General features: G+C 39.4%; 1 protein-coding gene across 4 annotated transcripts in view; it reads left to right on the forward strand.

Moving 5' to 3' along the window:
* FAM171A1 (family with sequence similarity 171 member A1) overlaps positions 1 to 21,145 on the forward strand; it is a 96,638-nt gene extending 75,493 nt beyond the window's left edge. For all 4 annotated transcript variants that reach the window (XM_062623648.1, XM_062623650.1, XM_062623649.1 and 1 more), the window contains 4 exons: positions 1,145 to 1,321; positions 15,100 to 15,216; positions 17,408 to 17,522; positions 18,264 to 21,145. In XM_062623648.1, coding sequence (XP_062479632.1) covers positions 1,145 to 1,321; positions 15,100 to 15,216; positions 17,408 to 17,522; positions 18,264 to 19,965 — 2,111 coding nt within the window. In that variant the 3' untranslated portion in view covers positions 19,966 to 21,145. The remainder of the gene's footprint in view (positions 1 to 1,144; positions 1,322 to 15,099; positions 15,217 to 17,407; positions 17,523 to 18,263) is intronic.
* The last annotated feature ends 820 nt before the right edge of the window (positions 21,146 to 21,965 follow it).

The raw sequence follows: 21,965 nt of genomic DNA on the forward strand, positions 1-21,965 counted from the left end.
TTAAAAGCCATTCCTTGAGACTTACTCACTGTTAGGAGAAGTCATAAAGGTCTTAATGCTTTCCCTTCATTCTCTCAAATGTACTCATCCTAATGTATAGTCACTGAGATAATGCATGTTCCTGAGGATACTGTGTGTCTCAGCGTTGCAGGTAGTGTACCACTGCGGAGTGTGAATGTGCTTTTACAGGCAGTTTATGCTGATGTAAGGCACCAGGATTGCAGGAAGGACAGTACCCCATGCTCTGCCAACCAGGCACCGCTGCTACTTCTGTCACATTAGCCCCACAGCAAGATGACAAGCTGCACAACCCCAGATTAGCACGAAGGAGGTTGCAAGACTGATGCTCTTGGCAGCACTAGGGACCCGTAAAACTGGAAGCTCCATCTCTTCAGATTTGAACTACTACCACTATTGCTTAAAGTTTCAGTTCTCTTTGGTTTTAAACTTCAAGCTTTCCTCCTCTGAATACATGTATGTATATACCCCGAATACATGTGTGTGTGCATATATATATATATATATTTTATATATACATGGTATTTTTCCCTGTCATTGATTAATTTGGTTAAATGGCTGAAGGGTTATAACGCTTTTTTAAGTAGTGTTGTCATGAGGTAACATCCATTGGCATGCAGTTTAAACATAAAGAGTAATTATTATTACCTTACATAGATAAGGAGCTAACACTGTGTATCCTAATAATCCCTTTAGTTTGGTTTATTTCAGTGAAAGGCCAAAGGAAACCCATCCTGGCATTCTTAAACATATGCCTGATCATCACTGTAGTTGCACTGCGTGTTTGGCTGTCAGTTATAATAGGGCCATGTGAGGCTATAGTAAAGGCTTGTGAGATTATTTTTTTTTTTGCCATGATTATCACTGTGATATTCATATATATTTATTTAAGATGAATTAAAATATATGCAGGAGATTTTTTCATTGTCATTTTCTTCACAGTTTTCCAAAATTAAGTGAAAAATACAGAAGCATGGATATCTGTGTTGTAAATTTTGTAAGGTGGGGAGGATTACTTCCATAGTCCCTAGAGGAAATACGCTGGTGTAGTATTGCATTTTTGGACACCATGGGTGTAAATTCTAGGAAATTCTGTGGTCACAATATTCATTCATTCTCTTGGTAGGAAACAGCACTAGGTATGACCTCACCCCTGTCACTGCAGTCAGCGTTCATCTCCTCAACAGCGATGGGACTCCAATCCCTGTGAATGGCCCCATCTATGTAACAGTGCCTCTGCCAACAAACAGCAACCTGAAGCACAATGCGCACGTTCCAGCGTGGAGGTTTGACCAAAAATTTGGTAGGTAACATCTCATTGGGATTCCCTGGATGGCTTCATTTGCCTGAAACAAATGTCTTGCTGTATTTATTATGTTAACGTAAGCATACAGAAATCTGTTTTCTGTCTAAAAGAAGACTGAGTTTTATTCATCAAGTAATACATAGTATATATGCAAATATACTTGAGTAGCATTGTGTGCCACTTCTAGACAGAATTTTTTGTAAATGTACCATTTTTGCAGTTATTAAATATTTCATGTAAAAACTATCTTGAAAGAACTTGATTTCACCCACAGGCGGAGAAGTAGGAAGACATATTTACTGCAGCATTGAACTGGAAGCCTGGAGAAATGGAAACTAGCCTTATCTTTGCCAGCAGCCAGCATCTGACCTTTGGTCTGTCTCTTGTCTGTAGCTCAGTTTCCTGCCTGTCAGATAGGGAATATAGTACCAACTTCTTTTGTAAATCACTTTAAGATTGACTACTACATTAAAGCAGAAAAGTACATATAAATGATTTCAAATTAAAAAAAATAAGGCAAGCAAAATTAATAAAATAATTTTGAAAGGACCAAGTGAGTAATATGAGCTGTAAAATGCACTCAGTGTTCTACACTTTAGGATAATGTTTCCCATTGCAAACAGGACGTTTTCCAGAAATATGTGGTTCAGGCTCCCTATTTCTGTTTGTTTGTTTTTTCATTGCTAGCTGGTATACTGTGCTGGCCATCTTTACACCTTCCAAGTGTAAATGATTAAGGGGTCCATAAGTCTTTTCTGGTGGTTCCCCTTCAGTTAATTGCACTGTGTCTTCTTAAATATGGACCAGATGGTTGTTAAGAAAAAGAAGTGAAAAAAAGAAGGCTGGAAGGTGAGAAAGATAGATGCTGTGAGGAAGAGAAGAAGAAAAAGAGCCAGAAATGTGGGTCTGTATAGACAATTGGTGGGATTTTTGTCCCTGCAAGGCAAATGCTTTGAGGCAGTGTATGATCACATCCAGGAGTAGAGCAACAAGCATGAAACCAGCGTGTTGGCGGAAGGGAGGGGAGGGAGAGTGAGAGAGGTGAAGGGGGAAACATTTCTTGTTTCCTTCCTGCCTCTCTTCACTGAAAAAGGTGATGTATTTTCAAACAGCATGCTGTAAGTCTTCTGTCAGAAGTTGGCTGTATTAGATTGTGAAACAGTGGGATTTAATAAAGAATAAATTTGAATATGGTGAATGCTCCATCCCTGTCAGTGTTCAAGGCCAGGTTGGACGAGGCCTTGGGTGATATGATTTAGCGTAAGGTGTCCCTGCCCACGGCAGGGGGGTTGGAACTAGATGATCTTAAGGTCCTTTCCAACCCTAATGATTCTATGATTCTATGAAAATTGAGTAATAGAAAAAAGAGTGCAATGAATGGATTCAGCGTTTCCCTTAACTGTGGAAATGGCACTTCTCTGGTGGTGCTCTCACACTAAGTTTCACTGCATTCTTCCTGAAACTGATTTTAATTTGTGAATTTATAAACTATTCTGTTTTCCCTTGTTCAGAAAAAGACAGGGAAGACTGACTCACGTTTACTTTCTCCACAAAAAGCAGTCCATCCCCAGTCCTTCCTGTCAGCTGTGTTATAGCTGCAGACTGCTTCATTGCTAGTCACTCACTTCAGTAAAATGGTTCTGATTTTGATTATGGAGCTTTCTCATTTATGGCTGAATTTCCATGCCCCTGTCATGGGGCCACAAAGGCTCTTGGTATGGAAAATGGTTTTTACTCTTGCGTATAAAAAGCTAGTTACCCTTTTGTGTACAGTATATATTAGTAAAGAGCAATACGGGTTAGTTAATTAGTGTTGCAGGCTTGAGGCTCCCAATCTTGAGACAAGTCCAGCCTTGTTTGATTCATGACAAACTGCTGGAGGACTTGTGTTATTGGAAAGGGAAGGCTTGAAGACCACTAAACAAAATGTGTCTTTGTTGGGTCGCTTAGCTTCACAAAGCCATGGAGAGGAAGGTATTGAAGATGATATGCTTAGGCTCCAGCTCACACTTCAGCTGAAGCAAGCATCTTTCCATGCAACCAAAGATGTTGAACAAAGACGCATTTGAGCCCTGACTGCATCATGCCAGTTCTAGTAGAATTTTGGCCATGTCCCAACCAATTTATATTAAAGTAGCCTAATTTAATAAGTAGAGCAGCCATTCTATTTGTGCAGGCTGCATGAGCACTCTAAGGGCTGTCAAAGTAGCTATATGTAAAGTAAACACGGTGTTATCCTGTCATTCCCCATTCCTGTTGCGCTTGGACTGTAAAGGGAGGAGGATGGATGATGGCTGGGATGGCTCCGTGCTGGAGAAATAGTTAACTGGCAAATAAGTTTAACACATTTGCACTGCCAAATCTGTGCCTTGTCAGGAGAGGACACCTAACCTCATTATTCTGATTGTCTTTCATTTCAGGAGCTGCTTTTTTTCAGTGATAGTTCTGTTGCAATCTCTCCTTAATAGATTTTCAGTGGATTAAATTTTCACACTTGTATCTGAAAATCGAGTAAATGCCAGAGATAGGGAACTGTGACTATTACCAGGCAATAGTGCAGTGCTTTTCTCTAGCAGAGTACAGTGGGTGCTTGTTCGTGCAAGCCATTGTTTTTGTTTAGAATCCATGTGGTTGTCATCATTACTGCATGAAGTATAATTTCTGCTCTAAAAAGCAGAGTTACTTTTCACTTTTAGAGGGAAAAATGGAGAAGGGACAGAAATACCACAAATATGTTTTAAACCTCAGAATTTCATACATTTTGCTGATCTCATGATGTACTAATATAAACCCAGTGGCGCCTGATTGGAAGTGCAGAGATTTTTATAGTTTCTACAGAAATTAGGCATATTAGCATATTATAGCAGCCAAAAATAATTAATGGCTTTTTAGGATGTTTACTGTAAACAATCTGTATTTTCATGACTACAGTTTCTGCCCTTGAGAGAAGGAGGAGAAGCAGCATAGCCTACTTAGGGCTGAGGGTGGTTCCACTGACACTGATGAAACACACAGCCAGAAAAAGCAGGCTGACATCAAAATAAGGCAATCTGCTACATCTAGTTTAGGCTGTTCCAAATGAGATTTTCCATTACAAAACAAACTTACTGCTCTGCATGCACAACAAGCAAATTAAAGCAGTAATACCTTTTTGAATAATTAATAAAGAGCAGCGAGCTATGCCTGGGAGAAGTTTTAGGGTAAAGGAATATGTCTAGCCTTGTTCTTGTGATGGAGATGCATTCCACCACTTTTCTCTGCAGCATTTCTTAGTGTTGGTAATAATAAGCACAGGTACACTGATGTTCTGGAGGTGCATACTCTAAAATGTATCTTAATCATTCCCTGCTGTTGACATATCTGTATCTCTTGTGTTTCACACTACTGTAGGAGAGTAGTTTTATTTCATAGTGCACACTTAAAGGTTTGAGCAAGAAGAGATATGGGTTCTTGTTTTTATAAATCAGGATTGCTCAGTGTGGTTTTCTGGGTTCCTGGCTTTTTTTCTTTCCCAAATGTGTTGTTTTTTTCTCTTCTCAAAATCTGAAGGGATGGAAAACTTTTTTCTTCTTTATCCATAAACAGATGGTTGGGATCATGACTTCCTCCCTCTGTATTTGCCTTGATGTCAGCAGGATTTACAGCAATGAAATTAATCTCTCTATTCTTGGACACCAGATTTCTGTCCAAGACTTCTTTCTAGCCTTGTCCTCTTCAGTCAGAAATGAATGCTACAGATCCCAGTAGGAAGGAAACTTTGTACCTCCTGTATCATTTCCAGCTTTCACCAGCTGGACTGAATAACACAGCACTTGCTTAGCTGTATTCTCCTCAGCCTCCACTTAAATGGCTTGCGCTTTATGTTAAGGTGTCTGTTTCTTGTTGGATTCAGTGAGTAAAATTGTAAGACCAGAGTTCTCCATTTTAAGTCCTCAGTTTCATCCCATGTGATCCAGAGGCATTATACTGCAACTAGACCTCTACAACCACATCTAGAGCTGTATGAAGGACTTTAAAATATTACCAAATATTTCAGTATGCATAATACGGAAAGGGGATTTATTCTTCAGTGGCAGTATCAATGTATCTGCTAGTTTATTAATTCCACCCAATAACAGGAAAATATTTTCAACACTATTTTTACCTTGTGGGGCAAAGGACTGTGGAGTGAAGGGGTTAAACCTACACTCCTTTGCTCCTCCTCCTTAAAATGTGTTATTTCTTGTGCAGTACGGGTAAATGAAGTACTGTTTGTCTGCTCTTCCTCCTCTCCGAACACTCGGTGTACATCTTTGACATGACCTTGTTGTCTTTAAATTACTAGCTTCTTTGCAGAGCAGTATGTTTCCCCAGTGCCTGAAATCTCAACCATGTATTAATGTAAAGTGATGGCAGAATACAGAGAAGAGTATCTTGGGGAGCACTTTTTATAGCTTTGTAAAGCACAATAGTTTATGTACTCTGCTGTGCTTGGTCAGTGCTTTCTGACTGCATTTAATGCCATAATAGATTTCTAAATACATTTCAGAGTCTGGTACTTGCTTTTTCAGGGTGATGTCCTGCCTTTGGCGGTAAAATTTCCATTTATTTTTGTAGAGTCAGAATTTCCTGATGTTCTTTCCTCAGCAAAATGAAGATAATGTTTTCTGTGTTCAGAAGCCATGAGGGTATACATAATGCACAAACAGTATCAGTGCCTACTTAAACTTGACTGCAGTATGGTTTTGCTGTATTTCATGGAGGTTAAATGGTGCTTGGTTTTTGTTCATAGGGAGAGAGCAACAGCTACTGTCAGGCAGAAGATGTAAGCGGGTTTCTGTTCACTTACCTGTCTAGTTCACTGCACATGTTTTGTAAATAACATGTTTTGTAAAAATCTGATTCAAGATTCCCCGTGTGGTAGCAAAGATAATCCACCTGAAGACAAGACTGACTTAACGTTTTCATAGTTTAAAAGTAAAAATCATTCCCTTTTGCTATGAATTCTGTTAATTTCTGATTGCAGACATACACTGCGTAACACAAAACAATCATTCAACAAAAGCTTCTGCTGTCTGTTACTTGATCAGACACTCGGGACAAGTACTTGCCTCTTTGAATGTAATATAATCAGATCCAGAACATTTGGTTCTAGCTCAGATTCACTGGTAATATGGAGATGTATTTGCAGATTGCAAGAAGAAATCCAAGTTTTCACAAAGTTCATAGCTACACTATTTCCGTAGTTTACAAATTCTGTGACAATTTTTGACTTCCTTTTCTATCTCAGCTGTGCAGGTTAAATTATTCTTAAAGACTAAATACGCCAAGGGATACAGATTTTTAACTAACTGCTCTCAAAGAATTTCATATTTTGTGTGTTGCCATAGAAATGGCAGCTACCAAACCCAGCTTTTTACCATTTACGATGTCTACATAATAGGTGCAGATACAATTGCAGAGTAGTAGACAGACCTCAGCATTGAAAGGAAAAGAAGCTCTTCCTCCAGTGCTTCACAGTGTAGCTCACTGAGGTATGTTCTCATTATCATGATTCCTCTGGAGAGGTGTAGGGGATCACAGGATGCAGTTGTGCTTGTTTATTGATATGTATGTTGGTTTTAAAAGGGATGTTGTGACTTAGACATGTGAAAGTGACGTGAATGGATTGTTTGATCCTCTGCCTATCTCATACGCCATGTGAGTTGCATTTGTGGTAAAGCAGATATGTATGGCATAGCATGCTGGTGGAGCTTAAGAGGATGGTCAAGGAATCAGGTTGGTGCCAAAGCTTAGTGATAAATGCAAATACTTTACTATTATGTCACTGATGATACAAATAGTGTGGCTTCTGGGAACAGGTTTTAGTAACAGACTATATGCTGCATCATGTAGATGGCCCTGTAGCTCCACCTACAGAAGGCATGCAGTAGAAGGTGGGAAGAGGTGGACATGGAAATTTCAGAAGTGGAGATTTAAAGGTTGTTGTGCTTGTGCAGCTGCTAGAGCTGGAGAGGACTTGGAGATTGGTGGAAATACATGCAGGAGTGCATAGAGCAGGGTGTGAAATGTCTGGGTGGAGCTGGAAGAGGCTGAGGAGGAGCTGGGACAGCTCCTGGGTGGCAGATCAAATCTAAGTGTGTCTGCTTCTACTTCCAGCTTGAAAAATAGAAACTGAATGTGAGCGTGATGTGAGGCTGACTGAAGGAAAAGGCATGCAGTGTTTTGAACTGCCTTGAGCTTTTATTTGTTAGTTGTTCTAACAATTTTGTCAGTAATTGACTGAATGTGGTTAATGATGTGATAAATATTAAAGGTAATATCTTTCACATACACCAGTAACTAGGGATGGTGGTCTAGTGAGCATAGCTAAGCTTTCCCTTTTGAAATACAATTATTAACCAGTAATTATGTATGGAAGTCATTTCCTTTAGTAATCTCTTCTGGCATTCTGGAAGGAAATGCTAGGGGACTGAAGCAATGCAAGCAGTTCTGTGGACAATGTGCTCTGCCTTCTGCCCTGACATAATTAAAATTATGAAATAATGAAACTGTTGTGTTCTTTTGTTCTTTACTTGACAGGTGATTTAAGAGGAAAAATGAGTAGAGATGGCAAAAACTACAGAGCTTCTCAGACACTAGTAACAAATAGAACAGTTAGACATCCTTGCAAATATCTTCAAGGCATGATGTTAAAAACATTTCCATTACAGCGCACCAAATAATGGTGGTGCTGCTTGAACAGTAGCAGGATTCAGCCCTGGAAGGCTTGTGTAACAAATTCTGTGAGAGTGGCAGAATAATGAAAGTATGAGCTCAGAGCAGGGACTTTTTTTTTTTTTTTTTGATGTTGCCTAGCAACTCCAAAACCAAAGTTGTAATATTAACTGAAATACTATGAATTTTTAAACCCCTGTGTATTGGGGGAGGGCAGGAGGATTGTAATCTCTACCAATATTCAAGAAGGAATTTTTCAGCTTCCAATTCCAGCAGCTTTTTGCTTTCTAGAAAATAAACAAAGGTAAAACAAAAAAAGAAAACCACCCAAAACTATCCTTCTGTAGTAAAACTTCCTGTGCTGATGCAGATTAGAGGTGATTTTCGATTGGAAGAAGAAATCTGATAAGCAGCTTTCAGCTGGTAGAATTAAAAGCTTCATTTTATGTATGTCAGAACATGCTTTAGGAAGTTATTTTCACAAACTTGCCCTTGATTAACCTCCATAACAACATTGCCATTTGAAGTGTCTAAATCAATTACTCCTGGAAACACTGTATGTTTTGAATATCCTTTGCTGTCCCACACCCTGTTTAACAACCTGCCTCATTCCTTTTGACACGTTTATCGCCATTTAACTGTGAATCTCTGCCCAAGCAAGGGGCAATGGCAGTCTTGCAAGACATCATAAACAGCATAGAAAAGACCCATGCTGAAAGACAAGCCCTTCCCATTATATTTATTTAAAACATCTATGCTATTTAATTGTACAGTTAAAAGTATCTTTCTTTTCTTTCCAAAACTCCTTTGTCCAGGGAAGATAATCTTGTGAATAAAAATAAATTCATATAATGGGATTATGCTTAATTTGCTCTCTGGCTAATTAAATCCTCTTACTTGTCAAACCTATTGGATGGAAATAATTCATGCTGTAAATAGCACAGTTTTGGTTCCCTGTTTGAGTGGGATTGGATGATGCCAGTTAAAAGAAACAAAATAAAAAACAACCAGTATTTGATCAGTGGAAGAGTTTCTTACCAAAAGCTCACATGTGAAAGTAATCCATGGAAAAAAATACCACAGCTTCCATATATTTAAACACTAGCAATATTTAGACTTTATGACTGTCCTTAGGGAAAGCTGCTGGCTACAGCATGCTCCTCTGACAGTCATTTACCAGAACTGTTTTGCTCAGTGATAGGAAGAAGTCACAGTCAAAGTCAACAGAAATCACTGCAGCAGTAATGATCTGGGAGGCTCCGAAACAATTAGCTTAGAAAGTTCAACCTGAAGTGAGCAGCATTGTACATCTTCCCAGAGAGTCGCACTGTGTGCTGGGGTGCCAGCATGCAACTTCCCATACAGCCAGCACACACAAGGGGAATTTGTCTCCTTTCTTCTTGACTTCAATAGGAGTCACAAGCGTGTCTCTGGAGTAGGTGGCCTGGTGAGGCAATCCCGCCTAAATGAAGTGTGGTCCTGCCTCATGTAGGCCAGTCAGAGGTTTGCCATTTGCTTGAGCTGGAGCAGCACAAGGTTGTCAACATGCAGAGTCACACACGTGGAAGCCAGAGAGGTACACGATTCCCTGGATTTCACCACAGATTAATTTAAAATAGTAAGGTCTAGCTTTAAAATATGGAAGCAATGTCTTATTCAGAGGCATCGTGCTACAAAATCAGATCCATTCATGCTGCCTGGATCCAGCAAGCTGCCACATTGAATAATTAGTGCCTTTGAAGACAACAGGATGTCTCTTTTCTTGGTAGACTGGCTGTGCTTGTAGTGACCCGATTGTGCAGGAAAATAGTCTAGAATAGCTGTTTTGTGATGGCTTCTTTGCAGTAGCTGCCCACGTGGACACCCTCCTTGCTGAAAGTGTGGTTTCTCAATATGATTTAAAAGTAAACCAGTTCAAATTACAAAACAACATTTTTGGTGCAGAATGTGTGTTGGAACAAAGATTTAATGTGCAAACCTGTTGCCGTTAAATTTACTTGTAACCCTTTCTTGCCCCAACTGGCAAGTCCTAAAAGCTGCCTGAGATAAATATGTTCATCAGAATCAAAGTCACTGCAAAGCATTAAGATGCTTCTCTGTAGCAGAATTTATTTCTCCTGTTCTGCTGAAATCTTCAACTTGTCTCTGATATATGGGTTTTTTTGCGGCCAGATGGAGCTCAGTGTTCTTTATCTGATTGTTTTTTGATTTGCATTTCTTTTAAAGTACTCTCATTTTTATATCCTTTGTAGTGTCGATGATGGTAATTCTCTTGCCTTGGTTTTAAGTTCTGTATAGGAAGGAGTGCTGGGTAGCTGTTTTATAAGCTTTTTTAAAAGTTTGTTAAATGACACCATTTATTTGAAAAGGTCAGTAACCCTAAATATAATTTTAGTGAGGAAAGAGTTAAGAAACTTTTTGGTTCTCCCCCTGCCATTAGTTTGAGCCAGGAGACAGCTCCCCTGACTTGAATCCTGGATCAGCATGTTGGCTCCACTGAGCAGCAATAGAGGAAAAAGAGGAAGAGAAATGTAAAAGTGATCTATACGCAAGAATGTCTCTATATATAGAAGTTTTCCATGGAGCACCAGACACTTCTTAGGAATTAATGGCAAACTGGCCCAAATCATACAGTGCTTACAAACTATACTGAACTTGCTGTTTCTGCTCCAGAGATCCATTGACAAGTTTTCTTTGTAAGTACACAGTCAATCTTGAACAAAAATTACCAGTTCTATTACATCAATTATCTATACTGCTTTTTATTTATAATCCTATATCACTTGTTACTTAACAATTATTGCACATCATATATTAAACTTTATAAGCAATTAAGCCAGTTGATTGAGCTGCCTTGGGTAGGGGAGGAAGTAGATGTTATGGGATATTTGGAGAATAATGAATTAAATGATCATACTACAGCCATGCAGGGAGCTAAAACCTCTCTTCCCTCCTAAATCCTTCTGCTTAGTTCTGCAGTTGGAATCCTGCTTGCACAGAACAAAATGAATGCTGCTTGCCCTTACTCCATTTGCAGGCTAGTGGATAGGAAAGGACAGAAAAAGTCCTTTACCCGTTGCCCCTCAGTCTCCTCTCTTGCTTACAAGAGCAAGTATGTGACAACACAGAGGATAAGCAGCTGTGTTTTTTAGAAGAGTAGAACATCTTGTTTCACCCTGCAAGGAAGAATCTGGGGCAGGATAGGGAATTCACTCTTGAGGCTGCACAGCGATGAAGTCTTGCTTACTCAAGGCAGCTTGAAACACACTAGGAGCAATGGCCAGAAAGTACAATGTGGTTGGGTTTTGCTTGGTAGGAGGTCCAGCATTAGTTATTAAAGCAAGGCATTGTACGTAGTAAACTACAAGAACGCTGCTTGGTGTTTAATGATAGTTGAAAAGCAACCAGGATATTAGAAGCTATAAAGTAGGAAATACGAGAGAGACTTGAAATGTTGTGATGGATTTGGAGAATACCAAAGGCATATCGGTTCCCTCCAGTAATACTGTGCTGGCTTACAGCTGTATGGTCGCATAAGAAACAATACGGGACTTTGCGTTTCAACTGCTTCCACTCGAACCTGTTTTGCCGCTGCTGTTCTGAAGGATGAAGTTCTTCATTCTCGTTATCCCATCATGTGGGAGGATGCTCGGTTTTATTAGTGGACTACTGGTAAGATATAGTGAAAGTATAAGAGGAGAGTTTATCACTAAAATGTTGGACCAAGAAGGTATTAAAGAAGGCAGTTGATGATGTGTACCCATGGTTCCTAGGAACTCGCACTTGGTGTTGTCTTGATGAAGGAAGTCAGGAGAGTGCCATTTAAAAAGTAGTTCTTTTCTAGCAGTCATCACATACTGATATGTAGGGTATCATCAACAAAAGTTCCATTACCAGTATCAGATATATTTGTTAGTCTTTTGAAATTCTTCACTGTCCGTAAGAGAAAGAGGGAATTACATTTTTCTCTAATGTTATACAGACCCATACATTTTCTTGTGTATATCCAGTGGTTAGCAAAAAAGGGTGACCTAAAAGAGCAGAAGACAAGCATGAAACCTGACTGATCATGTGCAGTAGATACTATTGTTTGCTTCAATTGCAAATACAGGGATTCCTTTCATTGCTAAAATATGAGCAATCTGAGCTGCTGCTTGTTTGGCAGGATGGCAGCTGAGCTCTGCTCACAGCGATAAGAGTTCAGCCTCTGTTAGCATCTTGATCACTGCATTATGCAAGCAGAGTATTATGAGTAAAAGGCTTTTAAAGAGCCATTAGGAGGATTGTGTTCATTAAGAGTGCAGTGCGATGTGAATAAGGCAAGCTGAACACAAGTTCCCCCTAGTGAGGGAATCAGTAATAGTTTCTGCGCAGGGAGGTAGCTATATAGACTGCAAAGGTAATGAACTTTGCTACATTGCATATGTGTTCTGCTTGTGTGTAAAAGTAAAGGGCTTAGAGATGGTAAGGTAAGTATGGGAAGCATGATGAATTCATCACCCAGGTCCTTCCATTCTTCTGTTTTTAATCAGCAGTTTTATATCTCTTTTAGTCTTTTTCACGTTATTAAGTATTTGAATAGTTGGTGCACAATCTTGTTGTCTAGAACTTGCAGAAAAAGATTACAAAGTTTAAGCTTACAGGAGTTTTCTTACAAATGACATTTTAGAAGCAGATTTTGGCCCTATGGGCTATTTCTCACCTTGTGGTTCAGGTCTATTAGTGTGACATCTTCCCAAAAAGTGTGTGGGTAGAAAATTTGAAGGGATAGTGATCATCTTAGTGGAGAAAATGAATCTACTTTTCCTGGGTTTTCTAGAACCTTCACACATAACTGTGGACAGCTCAGTTATATTTTCTGATATGACAGCTATGGATGCTGTGTGTGCAGATCTGTACAGTCCTTTTGGTACTGTGAATCAAAATCACTTGTCTTGTGTGACTTTCTTTATGAAATAGCAGATTATAGCTGTCCTGTACAGACTGAAACGATACTTGGAAAGCTGAAAATTACATCAGTAATTCCTTTCACCTGTTGCCTACAAATTCAGTTTGGTTGCAAATACAGAGTCACTGTCTGGCAATATTAGTCACCTAGATCTAGAAATCCTCTCAAACATGTGTTTTTCTAAACCTTTCATTGTATCATAGAATCACAGAATCATCTAGGCTGGAAAATACCTTAAGATCATCAAGTCCAACCATTACCCCAAGACTGCCAAGTCGATGACTAAGCCGTGTCACTGAGGGCCTCATCTAAATGGTTATTGAACACTTCCAGGGATGGTGATTCCAGCACTTTTCTGGGCAGCTGGTTCCAATGCCTGATCACCCTCTCAGTGAAGAATTTTTTCCTAATATCCAATGTAAACTTCCCCTGGCACCTGGCACAGCTTGAGACTGTTAATTCTTGTCCTATCACTTGGGAAAAGAGACTGATACCACCTCACCCCCCCACTACAACCTCCTTTCAGGTAGTTGTAGAGAGTGATAAGGTCCCCCCCTCTCCAGACTAAACAACAGACATAAACAATATGTAAATGTGTTTATTTTTAGCCAAAGATGGTGGACTTTAGGGATGTGCTTACGTAGGACAAGTCAGTAGTAGAGAGAAACTAAATACTTAGGGAAGTCATTCTGATTCATACGGGATTTGCACAGATGGATAATTTACGGAATACAGAGTAAATCATCAGGATATCAGAGGTATTAAAAAAACTCAAAACAATAGCAGCATCTCTTCTGCATGCTATGCATTCACTGCTAAGTGTTGACGTGACTGTCATCCACATATGCTTGGTCTTAGTCCTAAGTGACATCTGATGAAAAGCACTGTTTCAGGAATTACATGCCAGAGACTGATGGAAAGGGAATCGCAAGATGCAGCTTGCCCTTACAGTGAGCAGTTGGAGGAAGGGAAATGCACAAAAACAGAGAGCTGTGCTACAGAAGTGCAGAGGGACTTAATCCATTCTCTGTACACAAGTCAGCTGTACTGGTAGTAGCCACCAAAGTGAAGAACCTCTTTAGTGAGTTAATGTCCTGTGTTATGGCACCCACTGGATATGCCAGACCAGGACTGCAGCTTTGGAAACGCTGCTTGGTGTCAGGGGTGGCTTTCCAGCAACTGCTCTCAGTGTCCAGGCCAGCAATTCTGTGTTTCTTTTAGAGACAGTACATATGGGAGCAGCCTAAAAGTCATACTGGACAGTTAATACATCAGAAACTACAATAATTTTGTTCTCCTACAACCCCAGAATTGGAGATCTTAACGAATTATAAAAAGGCATACAGCTGATTCAGTTATAAAGGTTTTTTGTAGCTCAGTTCTTGCAACAAAATTTATCTTCTGTAAATTGACAGTCTATACCAGTTGAGAGTTGTTCTATCTGGACTACTTAAGAGCTATGTGAACTTAAACACATTGTTTTACAATTGCCAGTCTTACTTATTTCAGGATGATCATTTGGTAATTCTAAAAAATCTTTTACATTTCTGTTAAGAAACGTTTTAAAAAACTCATCATCTATTATCAAAGAGGATTCCTGGGTGTATACACATTCTGACTGAATCAAAGTGATGGTGCAACTTAATTTCACATGAATTGGCAGTAATATTCATAAGCTTGTTTCCTGTATAGGAAGACTCACATTTTGTGGAAGTATTTTCTTCAGCCCTCAGAAGCTGACAGCCAGAGCTCATAGAAGAGTGGTGTGCAGAACTCGCATGTGGTCTGGGAGATGTGATGTCTCTTGAAATACAGTTTTTAAGTGTGCTGCCTACATATAATCAGCTTCAGGAATATCCTTCTTTAAAAAATGGAATCTAATATTGCAGCAATAATTTTATTTTAACCCTTTTGAAGATAGTTTTATTTAATCTTCAATGTTTTTTCTGTACAAAGGTTCTGAGAACCCACGGGGATGACTGCTTGTGGGGGTTCTCAAATGCCACTGACACAATCTTCCACTTAACAGCAATGCAAACAACCCCTACAGGGTTTGTTGCTACTTACTTTTCCACTTGCTTGCAGAGGAAGGTATGATTATATCTGTAACGCCTTCCTACAAACTTCACAGGGACATGGCTGAAGAGTAGTTTGGGCCTTGTACAAGAAGAAGGAAATCAGTTGACTTGGACTTACATTGCACCTCAGCTGGGCTACTGGGTTGCAGCTATGTCACCTACTGTGCCAGGTAAGATGGAATTGAATTTTATTGGTGTTCACAGCACTGAGTAATTATTTATTCATCTATAATGTTTATGTTTTTCAGAATGACCCCATCTGAGATGCCACAGCTTGATCAATAATGGATTATTAGAAAAAAGAAATCTGAAAGTAAAGGGCTAAAATCTTTTGGGGATTGTGGGGGGTAACCCTTGTGCTCAAAATCTCTGAGCTATTTAAATGGGAAACTTACTAAAGTGTTCCTGCTTTGATGCATTTATGTCACCACTGCCTGGTAGAGCCATTGCTAGAAGATGAGGGGAGTTATAACATCAATGTATTGGTTCTGGAAAGTGTATTAACAGAGCGGCATTAGGAGACCAGCTGACTGGTTACCATCTGCAAGCCTCTTGGCATAACTGCAGAAAATCACTTTGAATTAGGCATTATATGTACTTCTGTGCCTACGGAGATCATTAATGCTGCAGCTCGCTCTTCCTTTTTTCTAGGTGGCTGCCTAGATTTCATAGTATTAGTTCTTCAGCCACCAATAACCAGAGGTACCTCTCTGTATAAAAGAGCCAATCAATCAAACAAAAAACACCTCCTCCTCTTCCAGATTTTCTTTAGTAGGTTTTCTGGATGAAAACCAAATCAATAGAAATGAAAACATTCTTGTCTTGGCTGTGCAAGCTAAATAAACTATATCTAACCAACAAAACAAACTCTATCATGAGGACTGTTTTTAAAGTCTGTTGTATATGCCATGAAGCTGTTCCATGGTATGCAAGTTTTTTTTATTTGAGGCTATATTAAATGAAACTGCTGGAATACTTAGCTGAGTCCTTGGTGAGCAGAGTTTAGAGGCAGGTGCAGATCTGGATAAGCTCCCATACTGAATTTAATGGAACCTTACAAAAGAATCGTACTTTAAGAAAAAGCAACTGCTCTGAATCAGACATTTTGCAGACTGCAAGGAAGTTACACTAGCCATAAAATTGTTCCTGTAACTCTAAGGTTAGAAGGCTTATTTGTCCTTGCAGTTTCACTTGTATGGCAGAATTTTTACTTGTATTTTACTTTTCCTTTTTTTCTCAGGGCTAGATCTGGGTTCCTAAAACTTTGTTGTAATGGGAACAATATCGTCATGAAAAAATTCAAGTGGTTCATCTCTTCTTTTTGCTTAATGTCCTGAAGCAAAAGTATCAATCAATTATATAAAGGTAGTGGTGGGCCAGAATGTATAAATATTTGTATTTCCCAAATGCCATATAATTGATGTTATTTTTAATAAGGTTAATGTCTGCTTATTTTATCTCCTCATTGAATCTATTTAATTTCTTATCTCAAAAAATGGGCAAAAATGGGCATTGTATTCCTAGCAGTGGCTCTGCTGATAACTCAAGATCCACAGATGAGGTTTTACAAACCTCATGATCTAGAACCTTAATGCTGGCCAAGTTGGCTGTCCTTCACAATATGTGCATGTTACTCTGTCGGCTGGTGCTGTACCTCCTTTCCTGCAGATGAACATTTGGGCTGTTACTTCAAAATCATGATAAGGATTTTACAAACCAACAGGGTTCCACATGCATAATTGTGAACAGATGCTGTTCATGTGTGGGCATTCCTCCATATGTTAGAACATCTACTAAGCATTATTGAAACCTGGAGTTACAACACTGTTTCACTAGTGGCCTGGTTTTTAAAGCTACTGAAGATCTGCTTGGCTTGGCTTGATCTAGACTTCAGAGCACCAACACATCTTCCAGTGAATCCTGTACTGCACTGTATGTACTGTTAAGTGCAAAGCACCACAAATGTTAAAGAGAAGCTGTTTGCCACAGAGCTGCTGCATGCATTACAGTGCTGGAAGATGTTGTAATGGTTTTTCCTGCAGTGATGAGAGCTTTGGTGCACTGTGTTGGCATCAGGAACTGGAAGGCAGCCTTCACTGGCACATACTCCCATTGAAACTAACTGCTTTTCCACAGAATGATCTATTTGGACTCGCAGTCATGAAAACTAGCACATGCTTTCTCCACAACTTGCTCCCTGATCCAGAGGTGGTCTGCTCAATAGGCACCAGGGCTATGAGTGGCAGTGTTGCTCACTTATCACCCTCATAACGGAGGTGGATGTCGCTCTCTGTTTAAGTGTTGTTCAGCTTCCTGTTTGCAGGTTGTTACAAGTCTAAATTCTCTTTTCTGGCCCTCCAGGTCCTGTTGTAACTCACGACATTACCAGCTATCACACAATGTTTCTTTTGGCAATTTTAGGAGGGATGGCTCTCATACTTCTAGTCTTGCTGTGTCTGCTTTTGTATTATTGCAGGTAAGATTCACAACCCTGGTTACTTAGTTTGTGTTGGAAATAGAAGGGGGTTTGTGCTTGTCAAATTACAAACTTTTGTATTGAAACTTTTTCACTTTAGGAATTTGGGAGAGGGGGAAGGCAAGCAAAGGCTTGAAGAAGAAAGAAACAATGAAATCAAATTTCATACATTCCTGATTACATGCAGTATGTACAATCTTTGCCTTTGGTAGGATGGGAGTTGAGTGAATCATATGCATCTGTACCTGTGATTTTCTTGTAAGATGTTCTAAAACCTCCTGTCGAACATGGGCATAGGTACAAGATGTCTGTCGTTGTACCTGTTATGTATTTCATAGAACAATGGAATAGTTAGGGTTGGAAAGGATCTTAAGATCATCTAGTTCCAAACTAGATGCCCTGGGCAGGGACACCTCAAATATTTGCAAGTGATATTTCTGTTGGTCTGTTAAACTTTTATCAGCAAGTGTATATTAATGAGTGATTTGGTATTTGCCTCCTCCAGACATTTGCTCCAATTTGTAATTGGTGCTTGAGACATTTCCCACTTGACATTAGTTATTCTTTAATTTTATCTTCGCTGCTGGAATAAGCTTTTAATTGTTAGGTTATGTAATAAAAGCACAATTCCCCTAATACTAATCACTGCTAAAAAATCTCCCATTAAAACACACTTGCTGCTCTTGTTTCTGCGTAAAACAGTCATAAATCTGTAACTTCTTTTTTTACTGGCTTTTGTAGAAGAAAATGTTTAAGACCACGTCAGCATCATAAGAAACTGCAGCTTTCAACAGCACTGGACACTTCTAAAAAGGATCAAGCAACCTCGATGTCCCATATAAATTTAATCTTTTCACGTCGTGAGTCAGAATTTCCTGGCGGATTGTCCGTTGCTAGCAATGGGCACACTGAAAACTCAGGTGCAAAGGAATTAATCAGTGCTGTCCAAATGGAGATGGCATCACCTAGTGGAGAAGCAGATATGCATACGCCTATGCTCAAACACTCATTCAGCACTTCTCAGGAGTTTAGCTCACGAGAGGAACTGCTCTCTGAAAAGGTGAAAGACAAGAGCAGAATTTCCTTGGATGACCTGACTCCCAGTGGGTCTCTAAGGAAAGACTATCACAAGTCAGCAGATAGTTTTCCTTTAAAGACAAGAAAATCTACAGAAACAGCTGAAGGCTATGAGTCCCCTATCAAAGATGAGTATAGGAGGAGTTACAATGCTATGCTGTCTCAGCCTTTATTTGAAAAGCAAGAGAGAGAAATTCAAGTATCTATGAATCATATTGCTACTGGAAGTAAATATAATATTCAGGAACAAATATACCCCACACCTTCAGCCCCTGAAAAAGAGCTGCTGGACTGCAGACCTACTGATTGTATGATGTCTCGTTCAGTTGATCACCTTGAAAGACCTACATCTTTCCCTCGACCAGGTCAGTTAATCTGCTGCAATTCTGTTGACCAAGTCAATGACAGTGTTTACAGAAAAGTTTTGCCTGCACTGGTCATCCCAGGTCATTACATGAAATTGCCAGGAGAGCATCCTTTTGTTAGCCAGCCACTGGTTGTCCCAGCTGACCAGCAGATTGATATAGAAAGACTTCAGGCTGAGCTTCCTAACCCTCATGCACGGCTTTTTCCACACCCCCCACAACAGCTGCAACCCCAGCAGTTAGCATCCCAAGCAATATCTCAGCAACATTTGCAAGATGCAGGTGCAGCTGAGTGGAGTCAACAAAATGCTTCCATGTCTGAATCTATTTCCATTCCTGCCTCACTCAACGATGCATCCCTGGCTCAAATGAATAGCGAAGTGCAGCTTCTTACAGAAAAGGCTTTGATGGAATTAGGAGGTGGAAAGCCATTGCCTCATCCTCGAGCATGGTTTGTTTCTCTAGATGGACGTTCAAATGCTCATGTTAGACATTCATACATCGATCTCCAAAGAGCTGGTAGGAATGGGAGTAATGATGCCAGTTTGGACTCTGGTGTTGACATGAATGAACCAAAATCTGTCCGAAAGGGAAGAGGAGATCATCTGTCTGCACCACAGAGTCACCCACCAGTGCAAGAGCACCAGCAGAGAGAGCGGAAGGTTTCAGACAGCACAGCTTACACACAACTTGTGTACTTGGATGATATGGACCAAAGTGGCAGTGAGTGTGGAACAGCGGTTTGTAGCCCTGAGGACAATGCTCTACGATGCCTGCTAGAAGGCACGAGTAAGAGAAGTGGTGTGCAGCTGCCCAGCCTGCAGGAGGAAACGAGAACTGTGGATACCAAACCAGAGCCATTAACTAGTCCTGAACATGGAACATCAGTTCAAGATGAGGAGGAGGATGAGGAGGATGAGGAAGATGACCAAGGTGAAGATAAGAAGAGTCCTTGGCAGAAGCGAGAGGAACGACCACTAATGACTTTCAATCTGAAGTGAGCTATTGTGAAAATCCACCATTCAGTGGAGTATAAAATTGCCAAATATTCTTTCTGTGGAAGTGCTTGATTTTTTTTTTTTCCTTTCTTGTTTTTTGTTTTGTTGTGGAGAGAAAAGAGAAAAACAAACTGTGGTGAGCAACATTTGAAAGAACTTAAATGCATTACTGTGTAAATGTTAGAAAAGAATTAAAATCATTCCTCTGATTTAACAGCTGCCTCCAGTGAGATAGCTGAACAAAGAGTGTGATTATTATTCCATATACTTGATATTGGTCATCCAGGATGTTGAAAATACTGACAAGTTGTTTTGGTTGGTTTATGACCTCAATCTCCTTATGAATGGGAGCTGGTAAAGCTTTTTTTTGTAGGCCAATTTTATGTTGATAATGCTACTGAAAGTATCTTAAAAACAAGAATTTGACACATGGTGTCCAAAATTGTGCATTATCTCTATGAAAGGCTATGCATTGCTGCTTTTAGTAATATTTTGCTTATACTGTGCTTTTTCTTAATTTTACAAGTTGGTTGTAAACATTTTATGTCCTTTATTATAAACTACTCAGCAATTTATTTTAATGTAAAACTGCAGGAAACTTGAGTAGCATCCCTTAGCATTGAAGCCTTTTTATGAAACCAAACTGAACTTTGTGTCGACTAAGATTCCTCCAATTCTGGTCCCATTTACTCAAAGTGCCTTTTTTACAGTAACAATGAACAGTCCCTTCTTTTGCTAACTCCTTTTAATTGACCCCATTTGAGATTTTATAAATTTCTGAACTTCTACCTTTTATTTTAAGCTGCATGCCAAGAGTCCCATTTTGTGCTGAGCATTTCTCATTTCAATACAGTGTATTCTGTAGCTATCATGTATATTGTGAATTCTGTTTAGCCAGGATAGACTTAGAAGTCATTTTAAAGGGCCCAGAGTAGACAAGAAGATAGTTTCATTGACTGTATATATTGTTAGTTTCCTCTGGAATCATATGAGCTAATCATGCTCATATAAAATGGACTATAGACCGAGCAAGTGGGCTGAATGTGTCTAGAAAAATTTTGGGAAAGAAAAAACAAATAATAATGTACTATCCAAAAGTGCCAGAATGACTCTTCTGTGCTTTCTCCATACAGAGCTGCTTGGTTATCCAAAAATTATAATTGAAAATAAACTGCAAAACATACCTTTGTGGATTTTTTACTCTGTTGATAGTCATCACATTATTTTATGTTATTTAATGAGAAAAATACTTTGGTTTCAGTTTGCTTTGCGTATGTATCTATGCTTGTGTGACTTACTTTCTCATGCAATTCTCATGAATTTCAGTCAATACTGAAATTAAGACCACTTTTCAGAAAAGCATCCTCCCTGTCTTGATAAATACATAACTATTTACTTAAGTATCATTGAAAACCTTGGAAATTAAATCCTGGTATCACTAAAATTTGCTATGGAGTCACACTTCCTGTGGGACCAGTTTTCTTTCTGAGATTTCTGTGGGTGCTCATCACACACTTCTCACTTCTTCATGAATTGGGTTCAAAGAAGGGCAAGTTTGACATTCACTGTTGTGGAATCCTTCGTATACATTCAGTTTATCATGTTTAATTATTTTTATGCAGCATTAGCAGCAGTCATGCTTAATAAAGTTAATTATTACATCGTCTCCAAAGTGATTAGAGAAAGTGTTATATAGTTCCTATTTAATTTTTAATAGTAAGCCCTGACTTGCATTCATGGGGGGGGGGGATTTTCAGTAGATTTCAAGGTTTTCTTAGGAGGCCAGTGCTGTAATTTCTGTTTTACTGAATGTCTTAACTGGGAATCTGGGCTTGAGCCAGGAATCAAATCCTGATTTCCTAGTTGCCAGGCCAGTGCTCCTCTCCATCCACAAAGTCACTTCACCTCTGTTTTGCTTTGCTTTATGTTTGGAAGTGGTGTATGTTGTAAAAGAAATCTAAAATAATATTTGTGGAGTGCACTGAATAGTGAAGTCACCATAT

This window comes from Pezoporus occidentalis, unplaced genomic scaffold (assembly GCF_034315485.1).
Source record: "Pezoporus occidentalis ecotype Australia unplaced genomic scaffold, CSIRO_AGI_Poc_V1 ctg257, whole genome shotgun sequence".
Lineage (NCBI taxonomy): Eukaryota > Metazoa > Chordata > Aves > Psittaciformes > Psittacidae > Pezoporus > Pezoporus occidentalis.